Genomic DNA, 18825 nt, shown 5'->3' on the forward strand with positions numbered 1-18825 from the left:
TAGGATTGAAAAATAAACTTGATAGGAACCTACCTTTCTAAGACTTTTTCCACCCACAGTTCAAGATTAGAAATTGAATCTTGACCAAATAATAAGGATAAAGACATCTCTCATTTTTATAAATTTAATATATCAATATATATAGATATTTATGAACAGTCTGATTTCATAGAAACGTGAGTGAGACCATTTTGGCATACAGTAGATATTCATTGTAAGTACAGCAGTTACTAAGTAAAATCACTACAGTATTCCCTGTTCCCCCCTAACCCACACACAAACCCTCCCCCCCAAAAAAAAGACAAGTAGTAAAATATACAAGAAGACACACAAGGCACCAAATAAATTAAAATTAAAAGAAAACCTCTCTTTTAACACATAAGTAAATTATCAACAATAACAGAACATAATGCAGTACAACAACTTCACCTTTAGCAAGATCTGTTAGAAAAAAAATAAAACAAAACAGAATAAAAAAACACTTTGGCTGATTATTAATTTGTGTTACAATCAAGTAGTAAAGAAAGCCAGTGCTGCTGTGTACAGATAAATTCAGATATGGTCTACACTCGTTCGGAAGTTTTTTTTTTATATATACACAGTTTAACAGAAATGTTTAAAACTTCTATCAAAAATCTGCAATCTGAAAACATATTTACAAATTGTGATTTAAAATCATTTCTACCATTTCCCCTTCCCACAAAGAACCACTTACACAGTGCAGAAGGCATTTCTGAGGTTTGTGCAACAAACTAGAGTACAAAATTCTTTCAATACAGCTGAGGAATGAACAGAATCCAGAAAACTTTGAGTTTCTCCCATCCCCTAACCCCAGCCTACACAAACAGGTACAAAAGAGGAACCTGAACATTATTTTTCAAGTAATACACATCAAGTACAGTAAATATGAACAAGAAGATATTTCTCAAGGGAAATGAATGTCATATTCACAGAACACAGAGGAAAGCGTTGAAAAACAAACCGGTCTAGTGTCGTTTTGAGACATGGAAACTTGCCATCAGAGAAGTCCCTCCTCGTCGCCTTCTCCACTCTTTTTGAGGAAGAGAATTGGCAAGAGATCTGGAAGGATAAGCTCAAATACTTGGAAGAACCTGCTGATTAAAAGGGTTCGTATCCTCTAGCCTCTACAGTAAAGAAGTGGTTGTCAATGTGTCCTTCAAGTTTTTATTTTTTTAATTAAGGATAGCCCTTTAAAAAAAAAAAGGTTAGTAGCGGTGCTAATGGAACCATTATGAAACACAGAAAGAATGATAGATCATGATTAAAATCCCACTGAAACTCAGCCATTCAGAATGCATAGAATTAGTATGGAGAAAGAAAGCTCATCAGGCTAGGCTGTTTTGAGGTTGGTTTGGGTACTAACATTTAGGAATGAGCACAACACAGGCGTATACAGACCAGCTGATCATTATTAGTGCAGGCAACTCACAAATATAAAGGAAAAAAGTAGCAATCACTAAGCTTAGTGATTTGCCATTAATATATAGTATTAAACTATGTCCTGTTCTAGGTACAGGGCGGAGAGGTGTCACTCACTGGTCAGAGTAAAAAGATGCGGTGCTTGACTTCCTTCTTTTTGAAGACCAGATAAGGAAAGCAGAGTATCAGGAAAACACCCACACAAACCCAAGAAGGACATGCAAACTCACACAGAAAGATACCCTAAGCCTGGAATCAAACTCAGGAAATTGTAGCTCTGAGGAAGTAACACTATCCACTATGCCACCCTTGTCACCAACAGTTTATATATATATGTATATAACTGTACACAGATACATGCACAGAGACTAGACAGAAATAAAGTGATGACCAAGTTTAGGTAGATAACCTGTTCATTTGAACCCATAATTCTATGGTTCAAGAATTTATAAAATTCAAAAGTAAATCCATGCATTTCTATCTCTATCATGCTTAAAGTTCCCAGGTCTGAGACAAAAATAAGCATTTAATTGCTTTTTTGTTGTTTTTAACCACAAAGAACTTTAGCCTTCCAGTAGGTTCAGATGACAGCTACAGTACTAGCACACTGACATGTCGTGGAAATGTGGAATAAGCTAACAAGCCATGTTTTTGAAGCCGACACCCTGGTTTCTTTCAAGAAACAGCTGGATGAAATCATGACTCCATTAGTTACTACCTTCCAAATGAGCTTGACGGCCCAAATGGCCTGCTCTTGTTTGTAACCTTTCTTATGTTCTTAATACGTGCTGAATGTTCCTAACATTCCCATTCCAGTGACAGCACACAAAGAGACTGAAGCATCTTTTTTCTTAAGGTAGCTGCTACAGAGAATTTGTGCCAGGGAAACCAAGTAAGACAAGTCCTCGTGCACCAGTAACACAACAATATGATCACAAGGTCTAATACCTACTCCCTATAAAAGAAGTGACTGTTGCTTTTCTGGCATGCAAAGTGATTTGGAGGCAACTCTACTGTATAAGTTAAATTCCACACATTTAACATCATAAATACTGTATACTGTATACATATTTATGCCTCTGTGGAGCAATGAGTCACATAACATGCAATGCCAAGAGATCTCATTAATTCAGCTCGACTCTAACAAATCCCACACCAAAGCCAAGAATACATTCAGGGCACAGATGTGTCCTGGGCCACTACAAGACTTGCAGTTGATAAATTGCACAGAATAGCAAGGCAGCTTCTTCTTGAAGTGGATAGAAAACAACAGCATACCTTTTCTGTCATTTAATACAGTTGCTTTTAATGTAGCAGAGTAGGAGCTTCAATACAAATCTGGATCATTAAGCTTAGTAAAAGGGGCTGCAAAATAATTGCAAGTTGTCTTTATTCCTCAGCGTGTCACTATCTCTTCTGAAAAGAAAAACTGATGCACATTCCCACTTGCACAAGTGCTCGATAGTTCTAAGGAGAGGAACGATATTTCATTCATTTTCCTGATCATTTACACGCCACAAATTGTTTCACAGACACAGACTCTAACCTGCCAGGTATGGAGCCTCCACTACAGAGAAGACGCTTTGCTTTCAACCAGGAATGCATCGATCGATTAGTGCAGTTAATTGCAATATAAACCATTAATGCATTTTGAGCCACAACCTCAACCCCACAACGTGCTGCCTATTAGTTGTTATGCTAATGATGAAAACCCAAAGGGAGCTTGACAATCACAGCATATATATTCAATTGATATAAGTGGAAAAGAATAACACAAAAACATCAATCTGCTTAACAGTTAGCTGCAGGCAACAGAATAAAACAAACACAAAAAGCTAATTTGGACCATAAAACAGACTTTCCAATCAAAATGGAATAATGTTCCTTTTTAGTCCGCTTTTAGAAACAAAGTGCCATCACTTGAACTTGCCTATTAGCTCTAGGGTTTCTTTGTTGACTGTAGAACTCTCTGCATGTTAGGGTTCAAATATATATATTAAGAAAATTATCCCCTAAGTACCTTACTTTTGTCAGTAGCAAAAAAAAGATCTAAACACATATGTAGAAATATAGGCTTAGAAGATTAGAAAGATGCAACTGTACAAGCATAAAAATAAATATTCTTCCCTTTTGTAACAAAACTACACAACTAGAAATATGAAGATCTAGATCCCCTTCCTGAGGGGAGTCACTGCTTTGTCAAGAAAACAGGAGCAGAGAAGCTTGTAGGCTATTATTTACATACTTTAACTCCAACAAAGCTGGCAAATTGTAAAGGACTTATGGATCAGAGAGGTAAAATGAAAACGAGAGCTGCAGATTTTTATATCATGCCCACCACATTCCACAGATGCAGTGATTCTGCAGGGCTACTCATTCGACATGGTCACCAAAAGCTATGATGAAGTGAAGCCCGATTTGAACAGACAGCATGCTTTCCTCTGCCAAAGCCCCAGTGACATATTGTCTTTGGGGGGAAACCTTCAACTGAGGGTCTGTCCACACTGTGGACAATAAACATTCCCATGGGGCTTTTCCTTAGGGTAGAGGCGTTCAACCTGGTGACAAGGCCAAATCCAAATCACACGTTATATTACGTTTCCCTACATCACTTGCAGTCAAAATGGGTTTCCTGAATCACTGAAGATTCAGCTCTTCACTGCAAAAAAGATCTTGGTCTAAGCAAGGCTTTAGCTCCCTCTAGCGGACAGTCTGATACTTCTCTAGTATCACTCATGACCTTAGTACACCGTTAACTGGCCTCCATGCTTGGGGCAAAAAAGATTCTTGCTCCTTGTTTTATACTTTTAAATATAACTGCAGTCTCTTCCTTGGAACTAGTTAAGCAACCTGATCTAAAGGAATATAGCTCGGAAATAACCGCAACTGAGGAAAGTAGAAACCGAACTTCCTAAGAATAGCAATGATTTTCCAGTTATATAGCAGAGTCAAACTTGCACAGGAAAGCAGCACTGAGACCACAAAAGCATACATAAAAGTAACAGCTTCGTTATTTCTGCTCTATACCATTGGCTACGAAACCACTGACCAAAATCCGCATTTCGTAAGGTCACATTTCCCAGTTAGCCTGGCTACTGCATTGCATTTTTCATACACAGCAGTGTAGATCGCTCACTAGGCACAGAAGCGCCTGGCTCCAAGCCCTCTCAAAAAGTCAGGCGGCTATCCATTTCTAAGTATTGTGTACCACCGATGCCAACAAAACAGATAATCCCATCCCCAGAGCTTTCCTCTGCTGCCACCTTGTAACTGTGCCCTCTGGCACTTAATCTTTCTGAACTCAGGTCACTTCCTCTATGACCATTGGTCTCCTGCAGCCCACACTCTGGAAGTATCAGTGCCCTAAAAGCCTTAATCTATTTACAGTACCGGGGACAAAAATAAATAAATAAAACTTTAAATAAAATTAAAATTAAAAATCCAAAAATTAAAACAAGATTCCGTACAAAATGCTGGGAATCCAGCTTTGATATACATGTGCGTCGATGATGAACAATGAGGTTAGTCATCATTAAACAGGTTTCCTTACTACTGTGCATGGCTAGTAGCACAAGTTAAAACTTGTTTAGAAGCAGATGGGTTGACATGTATATATTTTGAAGGAAAAGAAGAGAAACAAAAGCATAAGGAAAAACAAAACCACACACCCCTTGGCTGTTTTAAGACTGATTCAGCTTCCCCCCTCTCTCTCTTTCTCAGCACCTCAATGCTGCAGGCTCTAGTCTCCCCAGGAGACTGTGGTCACTGTGGATAAAGGACAGGGTCGGGCACAGAACATTCTCCTCATGGTAATCCATCATCTTCCAGACTTAGCGCCACGCGCTGCAGAGACCAGATAAAAGTGTGTTAACACAGAGGCCAGAAAACAAAAGGAAAAAGAAGCAGCTAGAAATTTAAACACAGACAACGCTACTCTAGTCTTCCAATTGAGAATATTGACAAAGTAAGAATTTAGAATGCAATAAATCACATGACAGCTGCAAATTAATTTAGCCTTCAAGGGTCTTATTTGGCTTTGGAAATGATACGGGGATATCTACACACTATAAACGAATAGGAGGGGCTGTCTTGCTTACAAATCAAATCCACATTTTTTTTTTAGTCCAACCTAGGAACCATTAGTCTTTTCCTTCTCTGGTAGTTGCAAGAGCGCAGCCTGGTAGTTTTGAAGAGAACAGTTGCCCACATGCAGAATACCTGCACACCTCGCCTTTCAGTCCACCGGATAAAGCTGAGACTCGGGTCTGGAATTATGATTCCAGGGTGAGCCTGTCACCTGTGGTAGTGACAGAACTTTAATCTCCCTCTCTCTACATCCTCTATCCAATTTTCTGCACAGCAGCTGGATTAACAGGACATGGCAGGATTTAGAATTTCATACAAGATCCATCCCCCTTTTCCTGTTGGCTTTCCTTCTCAATTTTACTCTCTCCCTCACAAACGAAATTCATTTATAAATAAGAAAACGTGCGAAATACTGAAAATTGTACAGTAAGCTTAAAAAAGTCAGTTAAAATTAGATTGTCCGATCATCTAAGGTGCTTTCTGGTTCCTCTTAAAAAGTTTTCAATAGGAAACTGCCTTCATTCACACTTCAAAGAGAATTGAAAAGGGCATAAGAATGGCTGGTTGTCTTTCTATGTAAAAAATCAATGAAACCGCATAGTTCTATCCTGAAAGCTACTCCAATTCCCACTGAGCCTTCTCTCATCATCAGGCCGCCATGATTTTACAAAGGTAAAAAAAGTGGAATTCATAAAGGTCAAACTATTCAATATCCCCCCCACAAAAAATCGGAATTAATTCAGCCTTCGTGGCGGAGCCGGGCTAGGATTGGAGAGACTGCAGTTCGCCTGTCACGCCTGTGTGCCTGTCCCTTTCTCCCCGGGAGTCAGAGGCCTCAGTGCTTTTGTCTGACTAAGCGGTGGAAAGAACTCCCTGCCCCGAATACCAATGAGTCCCGGAGTCTGGCACTCCTCCGAGCGGAAGGGCGGTGAAAGGCGGCCGGATGGTGCCACTCACAGCGGGGTACACGTGCCCGATCTGCTCCGCCTTCCCGATGTGGATCTCGTCATCCTCCTCCTCCGTGGTCTTCCTGTACACGGGGTTGTCGAAGTTCATGCTCTTGGTGTTCTTCCTCCTCCAGTTTCTCCAGATGAGGTAGCCGCCCGTGCACAGCAGCCCGATGAACACTGTAGCAATGATAGGAACTGCATGCATTTAACATACAGTAACATGTGCCGGGTTAAAGACTAAAGTTCACATTCTGTATAATGCAGTTAATGACAGAGAAAAGGCAGCTTCGGTGCACTTTGCCTTGTGCTATTAATAACACATTCTAAGTGGCTCTCCATGCAAATAAGGGTAAGACTGAGGTTATGGGATTTATGGCTATTACACTGACATTCAAGAGGAACCCATAATCAAGGAATGGCTATACACTTCCAGTCACAGAACTAGATTGATAACTAGTTCTTAATTTAAAATATCTACTGCAGTTCAGAATTAATTACACGTACATTGCCAGGTGGATGAAGGCATGCATATTATGTTCTAAAATCTTCATTGCCCTTTTATATACACAGAAGCCACCATATCTTTTTTTTAATCATATACAACAGGCTCTGGAGATCCAACACCCAAAATCAACCAAAAGATACGCAACACCAAATGAAGTTCAAAACTATTTATGAAGTCACTTACTGATTCTCAAGCAATAGGGCTGATAAGGAGTGGGAAAACTGGAAGATCACACCAGTTACAGGTGCTCAACCTGGATATCTGTTTATAAGTTACATTAATTCTTAGAGAACTGTTTGTGTTCCAGTGAAAAAGTTATTTTTCTGTGAAAAAAACAGGTTACCACTTCAGGCCAATACATCACCTTCAAAATCTCATTGTGAGAAACGGCACAATATAGTTCTTTGTGGATATACCACAAGGGTGGCAGAGATACAGAGAAGACCTGCATTAAATCTAAACGTACAAGCAAATTGTTATGATTCACCCACTAGCCACCAATACAGTTGTATCAATGTACCTACCTATAGGAATGACAATCCCAAGCACAGCCACAGTTATATTATTTCCCAGGAGGTGGTGTTCACTTCCAGCTGGAAAAAAAAAGAACCAAATTGCAGAATTCTTGGTGAGTTATTTATCACCATCTCTACAGAGTAACATTGATATTCCACTCATCCCTGTGGACAGCATCTTAACTCTTATGTTCTTGTAAGCCTGTGCAATCTGCATTCAAATATGGATTAATTGGTGGTTTTCTTAACTTCTTAGTGTCTTTTTTCATGGTTCATCAATTCAGAAGAGATCATATCTGCAGAAAGCTACAGGATAAAGAAAAATGTACATTATTATACATCTCATCCCCTCCTCCACACACAAACACAAACCAAGAACATGTTTCTTTCCGCGAAACACAGTATTACTGCCTACATCATACAAATGAACCTACTGTAAGAAGGTCCATCATACAAATAAACCTAAAAAGGTTAATTTGGCTACAGTCATACAGTAAGACAGCAGGTGCGAAGAGATCACCACTGCATACCACAGCACTTAGTGCAAACACTGAACTGCCCTCCCAGTCCTTTACCCTTGTGAGAAACATTGATGAATCATGGGGTGGTTTTCTAAAGATGATGAATGTCTGCTTGAGGGAAAGCAAGGACAATATAACTCATTTAAGTGGTGAACTGATTTAAAAAAACTGGCCCACAAGACATCTCAGATGTAGTAAACAACCCCATACTTGCTTGCATGTTTCTGTCTAATCTGTGTGCAGATCCTATACTGGTCTTATCAGTCACCTTCGGGATCATGGAAGACAATCATCCTCCTACCCGAGATAGTCAACAATGATCTAATTTACAGTGAGCAGACCTTGGACACTATTGGTTATAGACATGGCACCAGCTAATTTGCTTTTAAATGTATACAAATAAAGGGGTTTCATGAAAACCTTCCAAGGAAGGTTTATTTCAATGTTCAAGTTATCTAGATTCAATTTTGTGCATTAACACAAGGAATTAATGATGAACAAACTCAGGGATGTGCCCCTGAGTTTTAACTTGTTTCACAGGCAGCATTCAGTGCTTTTCTTCTTTGCTTCTCTGACTTTTTTTCCCCATGTTCCACCTATTTTAACACATACTTGGTTGTTACATCCCTACAAATCTGCAATTATTTCTGCGGACAAGGCTTGTGATTTTGTTGTAATGTACAAAAATCTTTGTACACTAGATTACCTCTGGACTTGAAATTCTTACAAATTCCAACCTGTGACATGAAAGGCAAAGACTTTATATTGGTTTTACACTAATTACAAAGCAGTGAATCCACTGAAGCTCAGCAAAGTACCTCAGAATATTTATCAGAGCTTCTTTTTTTCTAAATGTTGGCCTTATACAGTACCTCAGTGGTGTTTTTAACAATGCATGTACTATAAATATTTAATCAGCCCGTCATTTACTGCTCTTTCCTATTAGCTGCACAGGCTGCAGTATCACCTTGAGCTGGCAGCACAGAGGAAAAGATGGAGTCTGGCACAACACAGTGTATTGTCAGGTGGGTAGCTGCGTCAGCATGCGTAGGCTGCAAAGGAACAAGTAATAGGTTTATTCCATGCTGAAAAAAAGAAGAAAGAGAACACAACGTTTCGGCCGTGGAGCCTTCTTCAGGTGTGAGAGAGACAGGGCAGTAGGCAAAGGTAAAGTAGCGGGAGAACAAAGGTTGAGAGGGAGGAGGAGTGAGAGGCGGGAGCAGGGGACAGAAAGAGAGGCCAATCAAGAGGTGTGAAGTCAGAATGGGTGCAGAGAGGTGTGAAATGAAACTTCCAATGAAATTTAAAAGAACAGTAATCTGTCGTTAAGGGAAGGGAGAATGTGTGATCCTAGCTGCAGAATAATTTTAGTTTCGGTGGTCTTTCTGATGTATGAGTTCGGAAAACCGTCTTTGAGAACACAGACGGAGAGATTAGAGTGGTCGTGGCCGTCAGAGGTGAAATGAGAAACAATGGGCTTGGAGAGATCTTTAATCTTCACAGCCCTGACGTGTTCTCTGAAGCGGTCTCCGAGTCTCCTTCCTGTTTCCCCAATGTAGATGGCTGGGCATTTACTGCAAGAGATACAGTAAATAAGGTTGCTGGAGGTACAAGATGCTGTGTGGGTGATCCGGAATTGTCCTGAGGGGCCTTGAATGAGTGTGGTGGTGGCTGTGTACTTGCAGGTGATACAGCGAGCTCTTTTGCAAGGGAAAGTGCCTGGTGTGGATGGTTGCTGAGGGCGGTCAAGGGAGCTGTGGACAAGGAGGTTACGCAGATTAGGTGGTCGGCGATATGAGATGATAGGGCGATCAGAAAAGAGGGCCCCAATGGAGGGATCATCCTGTAGGATGGAAAAGTTCTGGTTAATGGTCCTGGGGATAGGAAGTGTGTTAGGGTGGTAAGGAAGCACCAAAGGAATGCGGTTGTTACGGCGGGAGTTCCTGATCGGGTTGATGGTCCGGGGGGTGTTTTTGGCTCGGGCAAGGGCCCTGTCAATCACACTGCTGGGGTATCCTCTGTTGATAAAAAATGAGTACATTTCGAGGGCTTGGTTTTCGAAGTCGATGTCGTCGCTTTTACTAGGTCTTTTACTACTTATGAACAGATTTTTCATGTCAGCAGGGATCAAAAACAGGACTGCACAATAAGTAAAACCAAAGAGTAACATGTTTTAAATTCTTTCTTCTTTAATGATTTAGGGCTAAAATCCTTTCAACACCCTTAAGGGCCCAAAAAGGACTGTACTGCCATCGAGCTGTAGTGCTTTTGCAGCATATTGTAGTTTGTTTGCATGTGTGTTTTGGGCAATTCTCTTAATATTTTGATAGGACATTGCTAAATGTCCATTCCCCGTGTGAAGGAAGAAAAAAAAACAATAGTTGACAGTCTGTAAACACAATAAAACCAGAATATTCAGAAAGAAATAAAGCCTGCATCTGGTATTACTCGGCTACAGTACTGCATTGCGTCTTCAAATTGTCATCAGCTGTGATGTATGGGAGTAAACTCTCAATCTTAATGTTTTAATCACTCTGTCAGTGTTTACCCACACTCTGGGGGGGGGGTGTAGAGAAAATGGGGAGGTGGTTTAGGGAGGAGCTCAATTCTGTGTGCTTTTCGAAATGATAAGAGGACAAGTGCTAGTTCCTTCTTCTCTACTTTTCAAGCGCCACACGTTCTAATGAGCCCCCCTACCCCCCGCTGTGGCAGAGGGCAAACGTGGCGACGTGAAGGTGCTACTGGCAGCTACGGTGGTCCTCAGAACCCCTCTCCCGTGGGCTAATTTATGAGCCACAGAGGCACAATTACAGTGACAGAGAGGGGTCTCTTTCTGCACTGCAATAGCTATTCTAACTGCACCGAGAAGAGAAAAAGAGATGATCTAGGACGAAGAAATGTTTACTGTATGAAATAAGGCTGAAAGGATTTCTGAAGTAGTCTTTTGTAGTACTGCAACGAATTTATTAACACTGTATATAGCCCATAAAGCAACTGATTACTCCAGCAGACTTAAGTTATTATATGCATAATATATAAGGTCTTACAGTTGTATTGTGTTGTCATATTTTCTTGCTTATCATATGTATCTAGCTAATAGATCATTAAGTTTTAATTTTTTACAGTACAATGCTTGTGAATGCAGATGCTTTACATCACCCCTGCTGTGTAATAAAACGTTAGCTGTCAGCTTTACTACCACCTGCAGTTTAATGATAAAAAAAAGCTACTTTTAAAATTACTGCGGTCTAAGGGTACCGGATTTCCCTTTAAAATACCACCCATCCAGTTTCCTAGATGCCAGTTAACCTACAAGTATGTTTGGTGGACTGTGGGAGGAAACCGGGGAACCCATCAGAAACCCACATGAACACTGGGAGAACATACAATCTCCAGGCAGAAAGCACCCCCAGGTCCTGAATTGAACCCAGGGTCCCTGTGCTATGAAGCAGCAATGCTACACACTGCGCCACCACACCGCCCCCTTTAAAATACCTGACAAAGCAAATTTTCTGCAATAAATTTCCTTGCCTTGAAAGAACAAAAAGATAAAGGAACGTACGCCGACAGGCTGGAGCACTTACATCGATGTGACAGATTGCTGTTCTCCCTGAGCACGGTGTCGGAGCGCGTGGCAGGATGTGGGTCTGGCACACGAGAGGACTCTGGGGTGGGAAGGGACATGGGCCTGCTGGTGGTTGGGCTGGTGGTGACTAGGGTGCTGGGAAAAGGTGGGGGAACAGTGGCGGTTGAGACACTGGTGGTGCGCACAGTTGTGCTGGGATTTGTGGCTGTTGTCTTCATTGTTGTTGTTGTTGTTGTTGTTGTTGTTGTTGTTGTTGTTGTTGTAATAGTTGTGATAGTCACTGGTTTAGGTTTTATAGTTGGTGGTGCTGTGGAAAAAAAGGGATAAAAACCTTACAGTTGATATTTACTGTAAATAGTAATTCCACCTAATCTTTTAACCTAATGTTTCTCCTTTTTGGGACAACAGCAATTGCTTATTGGTCTTCCCCACATACATAACTACTGCTTCCAATACTAAGAACTTGAGTTGATAGCTAAAGGTCCAGCTGAAAGAATGAGCAGTGAAGGGGCATGCCTAGCACATGTAGCCTATAAAAACATACTGTATATTCAAGACACACACCAGAGAAACGAATTTGCTTACAAATCAGAGGACCTCACTCAATTTTTTGAGAGATTGAGGGAAACTGACTTCCAAAACAGGGCTTTGTTAGCTAAACATTTCCATTTCAGCTACCTGTTATTTGAGAAGCCCGAAAAATGCCTGTGGTACAGGTATTAAACAGCACAGAAGACGAAGCTTCGAAAAAGGAAATCTGATCAGATAGCTCAGTGATAAGGTACTGCTAATGTATGCATGACAGGGTAAACAATGGGTTCCATCATTCATGATATTTTCAAATGTATCACTTTCAGGAAATTGGCATTTGGCGTGTTTCCTCACTTACACAACAGAATTCTGCCGTTTGGGAAACGTGCTAGCTGGGAGACAGACGGGCTGACAAATGGTGCTTTCAGAGGGGGCAGAGGAATTGTCTTTTTTTTCTTTCTGTTACAGTATATCTTCCAAAACACATTAAATACATAACCTCAGCTCTTCCTCAGTGTTGAACTCCTCGAGCTATGAGCCACTGTGCCCATTCCTTCAGCATTACACTGCACACTTGCAGTCTGGTTACACCTACATTTTCCCATTCGTTTTCTTGACACGTGTCACAAAATTATTTTTGTTAGCCCAACTGCAATTAATTTTTTTTCCCCTCTCTTCTTCTTATGGCATGCTCTCCAGCCTCTCAGCCACTGAGATAAATCTCCCATGGACAATTTTCCCTTCATTCTCCCTCGGAATGGGACTCTCCTGAGGGACTAACAGGATTCCACAGTTCACACTCAGACTATAAACCTGGACACAGCATGGCTCATCTGTGATGGCAGCTAAGCAGACAGTACGCCTGATGGGATTTGTAAAGCACTGTTTTAGTGGATTTCTGTACTGCTGCCTTCACAGGTGGGTGATTGAGCATTTTTTTAAGCAGTGCCCCTGGCTGCCAGAAAATGTAGGTTCTCCTACCTGAACACTGCTGTACAGATAACAGTAAGCATAATCCCTGAAGCACATGTGCAGGTTTCACTGCAGTGCCTCTTGTAATGCAGCGCAGACGACTGACTCACTAGGCCTCAAATAAAGCTGCTTTATGAGTCTTTAAACCTACCAAAAGAAGCTGCCACATGTGTTAGTGTGATCTCGATTCTGTAAAGTCTCTGTAGGAAGCAGGCATTACCTGTGACACACTCTCTCATGTCCAGGCCAAGTTGCATCCCGTCAGGGCAGGCACAGGTGTATTTGGGAGAGTGATCCGTGATCTGGGGTGCTGGGAGACACAGATATTCGCAGCCTCCGTTCGGCAAAGTACCCACATTGCAGCTGTTTGGAGCTGACGATTCAATCACACAAAACAAATCAGGTTAACGAATGAACATCACAATCACTACATCTTTTTCGATACAAGTAATAGGTTTATTCCACACAACATTTCGGCCGTGGAGCCTTCTTCAGGTGTTTCGATACGTTTTCCGGGTGAGGATTAAAGCTTTCACGAACCAGGAAAGGCAGGTCTGGACTGAGAACGCTAAAGCCTAACTCCTCTCAAATAAAAAAACAAACCCCAAAAAATATTAAAAACAATATATTTTATCCTGGACGATGCAGTACAGGTTATTTCAGTTGTCTCGATAGTAGACTCTTATAGCTATTCCATGACATGCAGCAAAATCCTCTGTAAATAAATTGTTGCATTTAGTCTGAAAAGAAAATGTCCTGATGCAAAAAACAGTTCATATTCTAGGACTTAATACTGCAGCACGAGCAGAACGCACAGTATTTATCTTTCTTGCAAGACAAGGAGATAAAAGGCTGAAGTGAAATCTCCTGAGGATGCCATGCATAGTTTTGTTATTGTTGCTCATTAAGGAATAATAATGTGTCCCGGGACATTTCATATTCAGGAGTACTTTTTGGCAACAAATCATTTTTATTGAGGTTTAAATGAACTGTAATATTTCATCATTAGACACATGACCAGGGATGAAGATCATCCATGTTTTTCGTTCTAAATGCAATTCTAAATGAGCAGAGTTCTGTAGGATTTGTCAGGTCAAATGGTTTAACTTTGGGATTTATCTTTTAATGCTAGTCTTTAAGTATTAATGCCTCATACATTTAAATTAGCTGAACACCAGTGAATTCCATTCACACAGAGAGTTCTTTTTAGCAGTGAAAATCAAATCAACTATATACAGTACATATATTTCTAGATAAATGTGAGGGTTATTTATTTATTCTGCTATTTTGAAAATCTTCATGAAAAAAAAATGAAAAGCAAAGTTGCAGCTCACAGAAAATCCCATCAATGCTCCAAGGCTGTCAGTTTTAGATATGATGTGAAAGATTACAAATGTCACATTTGCTTAAGAGTTTTGGCTTCAGGTTGTCCTTTCTTACCTTTTGGTTGTCTCAGTTCGTGAAACACAACAATATCATGTGGGCTGTTGAGATTCTCAGCCAATGTTGAAACATCATGCCCAGTAAGCCTGTTGGCACTGTAAATTGCTTCATGTTCCAAGTCTGTCCAATAAACCCTGTCCTGTGGAATACAAGCACAGCTGTAAAGCAACAAGTGAGCTGAGTGCAGTAATTTATTTTTAGATGAAACACTGATAGGGCCGCAGTAGACTAGTTCCCTCGGAAATGAAACTTCACATCCTAGGATTTCTATTTTACAGGGCATGGCAATACTTTCTAGGAGGCCTAATTAAGGATGCACATAAAAACAAAACATTTCACAAGTATCTTTAGCCCATCTGGGCTTCAGGCAAGCAGTTATTTGTTTCCTTTAAAAAAATACCTCAGTATTCAGGAGAAGTTTGTTTTTTTAACTTCTCTTATCAGCTGCATGAATGGTAACAAAATCAGCGTGAGGGATGGAAGCTGACGTTTATCCCGTTACCCCGGCAACCACAGATCTATCACTTCTGGAAAGACGTGAAACAACAGAAAATAAAGCTAACTCATGTTGGCAGTTCGTCAGTCACAAGCCCCACTGGATGAGTTGAAGTTTTTGCAGCCACAGATTTTTACTGTAGATTATGTTTTCATTGGTTATACTGTTGTATCCTAAACAGGAATTTAATATTATGGCTGTCAGTATTACTCCAGCTACAACATTTCTACCACATTGTGGTAGCAGATAATGAGTAACAGAGATCCACACTGCACTGCAAGAATTGCTCTGGGATGAGACAAACATTCTTCCCTAAAATAAGAAATCAAATCGCAGAATTCTAAGACCTGCCAGAATCAGAGCATCTTCCAATCATACAGTGAGCAGGGGTAGGAAACTCAAAAGAGCTGCACAGTAGCTCAGTATGTGAGATTTCCTGTCAAAGCCCAAGGAACAGTGAGTGAGCCTGTTCCACAATAAATGTTTTTGCAATGTCCTTAAACGTCTAATATGATGTCTTTACTGTAAATATAAATGTTCTGTTAATTGTTTCTGCTTTGACAACACTGTAATTAATTGGTCACGCTAATAAAGGTCTTTCAATTTGAATAAATAGTATGGGCTACCAAGGAGGTTAATTGGTCTACAGGCTAAGTACAGTAGATGCTGCCAGTTTGGGCTTTAACTGTCATCTACAGGCCAGCTATCTGGGACAAGGATTCCAAAAGAAGCCTTGCACAACTAAAAAAGTATTGCAGGGTTGATCTGGCTAAGGTATTCTTGGATTGCTGCTCAACGCTGAGCCCTTGGACTTGCTGGGTACCTGTGAGTTCACACTGTGAGACATTTCACAGAGTGTGAAAATGGTGAGGGGCTTCACAATGGGTGTGTCAGAGGAGAGTGTTTACAGACCTCATTGTGCCACATACTGGGGCAAAGGATGTACATGTACTGTAGTTGCAAACAGGAGCTAATCAACAAATTGAAGTTTCAAAATGTTTTGCAAAAGCAATTATTGATTGCAAAATTAAAAAATAAAAAACAAAAATAGACACCAAAGGTAGGTGCTACAAAAACTGATAATAATGGGAAATGAACTTTTGCACACAAGTCTTTATGTACTTTATGTACTATGCACTCAAAATTGATGCATATGCACTTTTTGGTTCCACATTCAAAATGGTCATGTTTATAACTCATATTTATGACACAGAAAAGCTCCTTCTTCCCAAAAGAAGGAAAAAGATGACTACTTTGCAGTATGTTAGTATGAAATACCCTAGAACAAATCTGTATGCAAAAATGAACTACAGTATATGCAAGGTGAAATTCTGCAAAAAGTCAGCGTGTCAAGAAATGGCACTGAACAACATGAAATGAGCATGCTTCAACATTCATGTATTATCTGTACAATTTGAGACACCCACAGTACTTCAGAGCCATTCTGCTTCCACAGCAGTGTACAGTAGTGTACACTACGAGATGGGCTGTGCAGTAAAGCTTGATTTAATAAAGTGATGGCTTGCTGAGGCGGACATTTCCAGCACCACATAACTCTCGCCACAGCAGTAGGCAAAATACATGTACTTCCTTTCCAACTCAGCAGTTTGAAAAAAAAAACAACACATTATTTCTTGTTCTCACTCAAGTCAAAGACCCTGGGGGCAACTGGGTACATCGACTATGTAATGCCAAAGTGTGGTCTACTGTGATGTACGACTAGGCTGACACTCTGAATGATTCGTCTTCATAGCTGAAATCTTTCATGGTCTCCTGACCACACAGGCTTTTTAATTTTGTTTCAGTCTCGGCTGGTGCTTGGCCCTGGAAAAGTTCATCTACTGCACTGTATCCCAGGCCATGAAATACAATCGCACCGCCCACAATTGTTTTTTTATGACTGATATTTTCTGGGGTACAGCACCCAGACCCTGTCATTACCTCAAACACTGTCAAGGCAAATGGATGACTCAGATGGTCCATGGATGAAATGAGGACCTTCCTGTTGGCTCCATTGAAGTCAACACTGGAGATGAGATGGAGCTTTGCGTCTACCCAATAGAGACGCTTGTTAGGCAAATCTGAAACAAAACACAAGTGCTCTTGCATAAAATGTTCTGAGATCACAATCCTGAAATGATCAAAAAATAGAATCTGTCCAACCTAAAAGATCTGTACTTCAACACACTCTTTAGGTAAGCCTGAAATAACATATATCCATCTAAAAATGTGTTTTACTAAAGGTGAATAAACATTCTGTTCTACCAACAACGTTGGATTATCCTTTTGCATTTACAATATCATTAACGGAATCAAAACTAACAGCTAGTTCATTTTTAACAAGTTCCCTTTCTAAATTAGTTCTAAAAATAGTTCTGTTACTGATATACTAATAAAAAGAATGTTGCTCAAAACTGCCCTTTAGTTAAACACAAACCTTACCAAGAGTTATTCCATTAGGCCATTCAATGCCTTCTGACACCAATATCTGCCGGTCCACACCATTTAGCCCAGCCTTTTCAATCTTGGCCTGGTTACCCCAGTCAGACCAGTACATGAACCTAGAAACACAACACAATATGGATAGAAACCTGGCAAGGGAGTTCCAGAGAGAAGGTGTATGTTTTCTGTTGCACCCTGGGAATGATCCATAGATCAGTCTTTGGAAGACAAGGCACAAATAGTGTTAAACACAAGATTTAACAAGGCTAGACCCATTTCAAGTCTTATAGTGTACATTAATAAAATTATTTTAAGATTCATATACAGAATGAGAAACCAGTGTAGATTTTTAAGAACAATATAAATGATTATACAAGGGCTGAGGCCTAGTCCTTCTAAGTACACAAGCTGCTGAATTCTGAGCTAAGTGTGATTTAGAGATCAAAGACTGAGGTTGACCAGCAAGTATAAAACTGTAAAAGTCAACATTACTGAAGAACTAAACAAGGTTGTTTGTTATCTTTTGTTCACCAGTTTGTTATCTAGAATGTTTTTTTATTTATTTCAATTGCATTTTTCCTCAGGGTCTATCAAAGCCCCTAAATTTCAGACAACTGATTTCAGTTGAGACTGAGTTTTCAACAAAGTTGACTGTAAATTAAGTCTTAAGATAGTCTGAGCCTGGAGGTGTTGTGAACCAAATAGCATTGACTCCTATGCTGTTCGCTGTGAACAGGAAATTGCAGTCAAAAACAAATCTCCTTTTCGGAGTTGAACAATTCAATGAAACTGCCACTGTAACAGATTGCTTTCTCTTTCACAGCACATGCTGGAAAAAAAATCAGTTTTGGAACAAGTCATTAGTAAACATAACTCTACAAGCAATGCATTACACAAAAGAATCTCTCAAATCTAAATGTCTTTGTGTGCATAACAGTAGTATGTTCTTCCCCAAAGCGGAAAAATACAGACTACAGACAATAATTATTTATGAACAGATAGATGTTATTTGCAGGTTTGCACTCATACCTTAATAAACAGAGGAGTTTCCAAATTAGATAAAAGTGAATGAATTACAAAGCACGAAAACGGGACAGGAATGCAATCCCTCTAAACAGGGTTGGGGCTGGCAAGGATTAAAACAAATGGGCTACAAGATCATGGACTCCTCTCTTTTGTCGCCTTTCTTATGTTCTTTAACACACTTTACTAGATTAACAAGCAAGGGGATTATGCAAAAACAAAATTACCTGCTTTTAAAAAGTTTGTAGACATAAAAAATGAGGGTCTGGTGGTCTTAGGAAATAAAAAGCAATTAAGCAGAGAAAAGGGCCAAGT

The 18825-nt window shown here is 40.2% G+C and overlaps 1 protein-coding gene across 6 annotated transcripts in view; it reads right to left on the minus strand.

Moving 5' to 3' along the window:
• Window positions 1-110: 110 nt before the first annotated feature.
• The window catches only part of lrp8 (low density lipoprotein receptor-related protein 8, apolipoprotein e receptor), a 126301-nt gene continuing 107586 nt past the window's right edge, over window positions 111-18825 (minus strand). For 2 of the 6 annotated variants that reach the window (XM_069194194.1, XM_015355611.2), the window contains 7 exons: window positions 17488-17606; window positions 16987-17126; window positions 14547-14688; window positions 13327-13479; window positions 11602-11910; window positions 7506-7574; window positions 111-6671 (listed from right to left, as the gene is read on the minus strand). In XM_069194194.1, coding sequence (XP_069050295.1) covers window positions 6379-6671; window positions 7506-7574; window positions 11602-11910; window positions 13327-13479; window positions 14547-14688; window positions 16987-17126; window positions 17488-17606 — 1225 coding nt within the window. In that variant the 3' untranslated portion in view covers window positions 111-6378. The remainder of the gene's footprint in view (window positions 6672-7505; window positions 7575-11601; window positions 11911-13326; window positions 13480-14546; window positions 14689-16986; window positions 17127-17487; window positions 17607-18825) is intronic. The other 4 variants (XM_069194192.1, XM_069194193.1, XM_015355612.2 and 1 more) reach the window with 4 other exon arrangements.

The sequence above is a fragment of the Lepisosteus oculatus genome, chromosome 9, assembly GCF_040954835.1.
Source record: "Lepisosteus oculatus isolate fLepOcu1 chromosome 9, fLepOcu1.hap2, whole genome shotgun sequence".
NCBI lineage: Eukaryota > Metazoa > Chordata > Actinopteri > Semionotiformes > Lepisosteidae > Lepisosteus > Lepisosteus oculatus.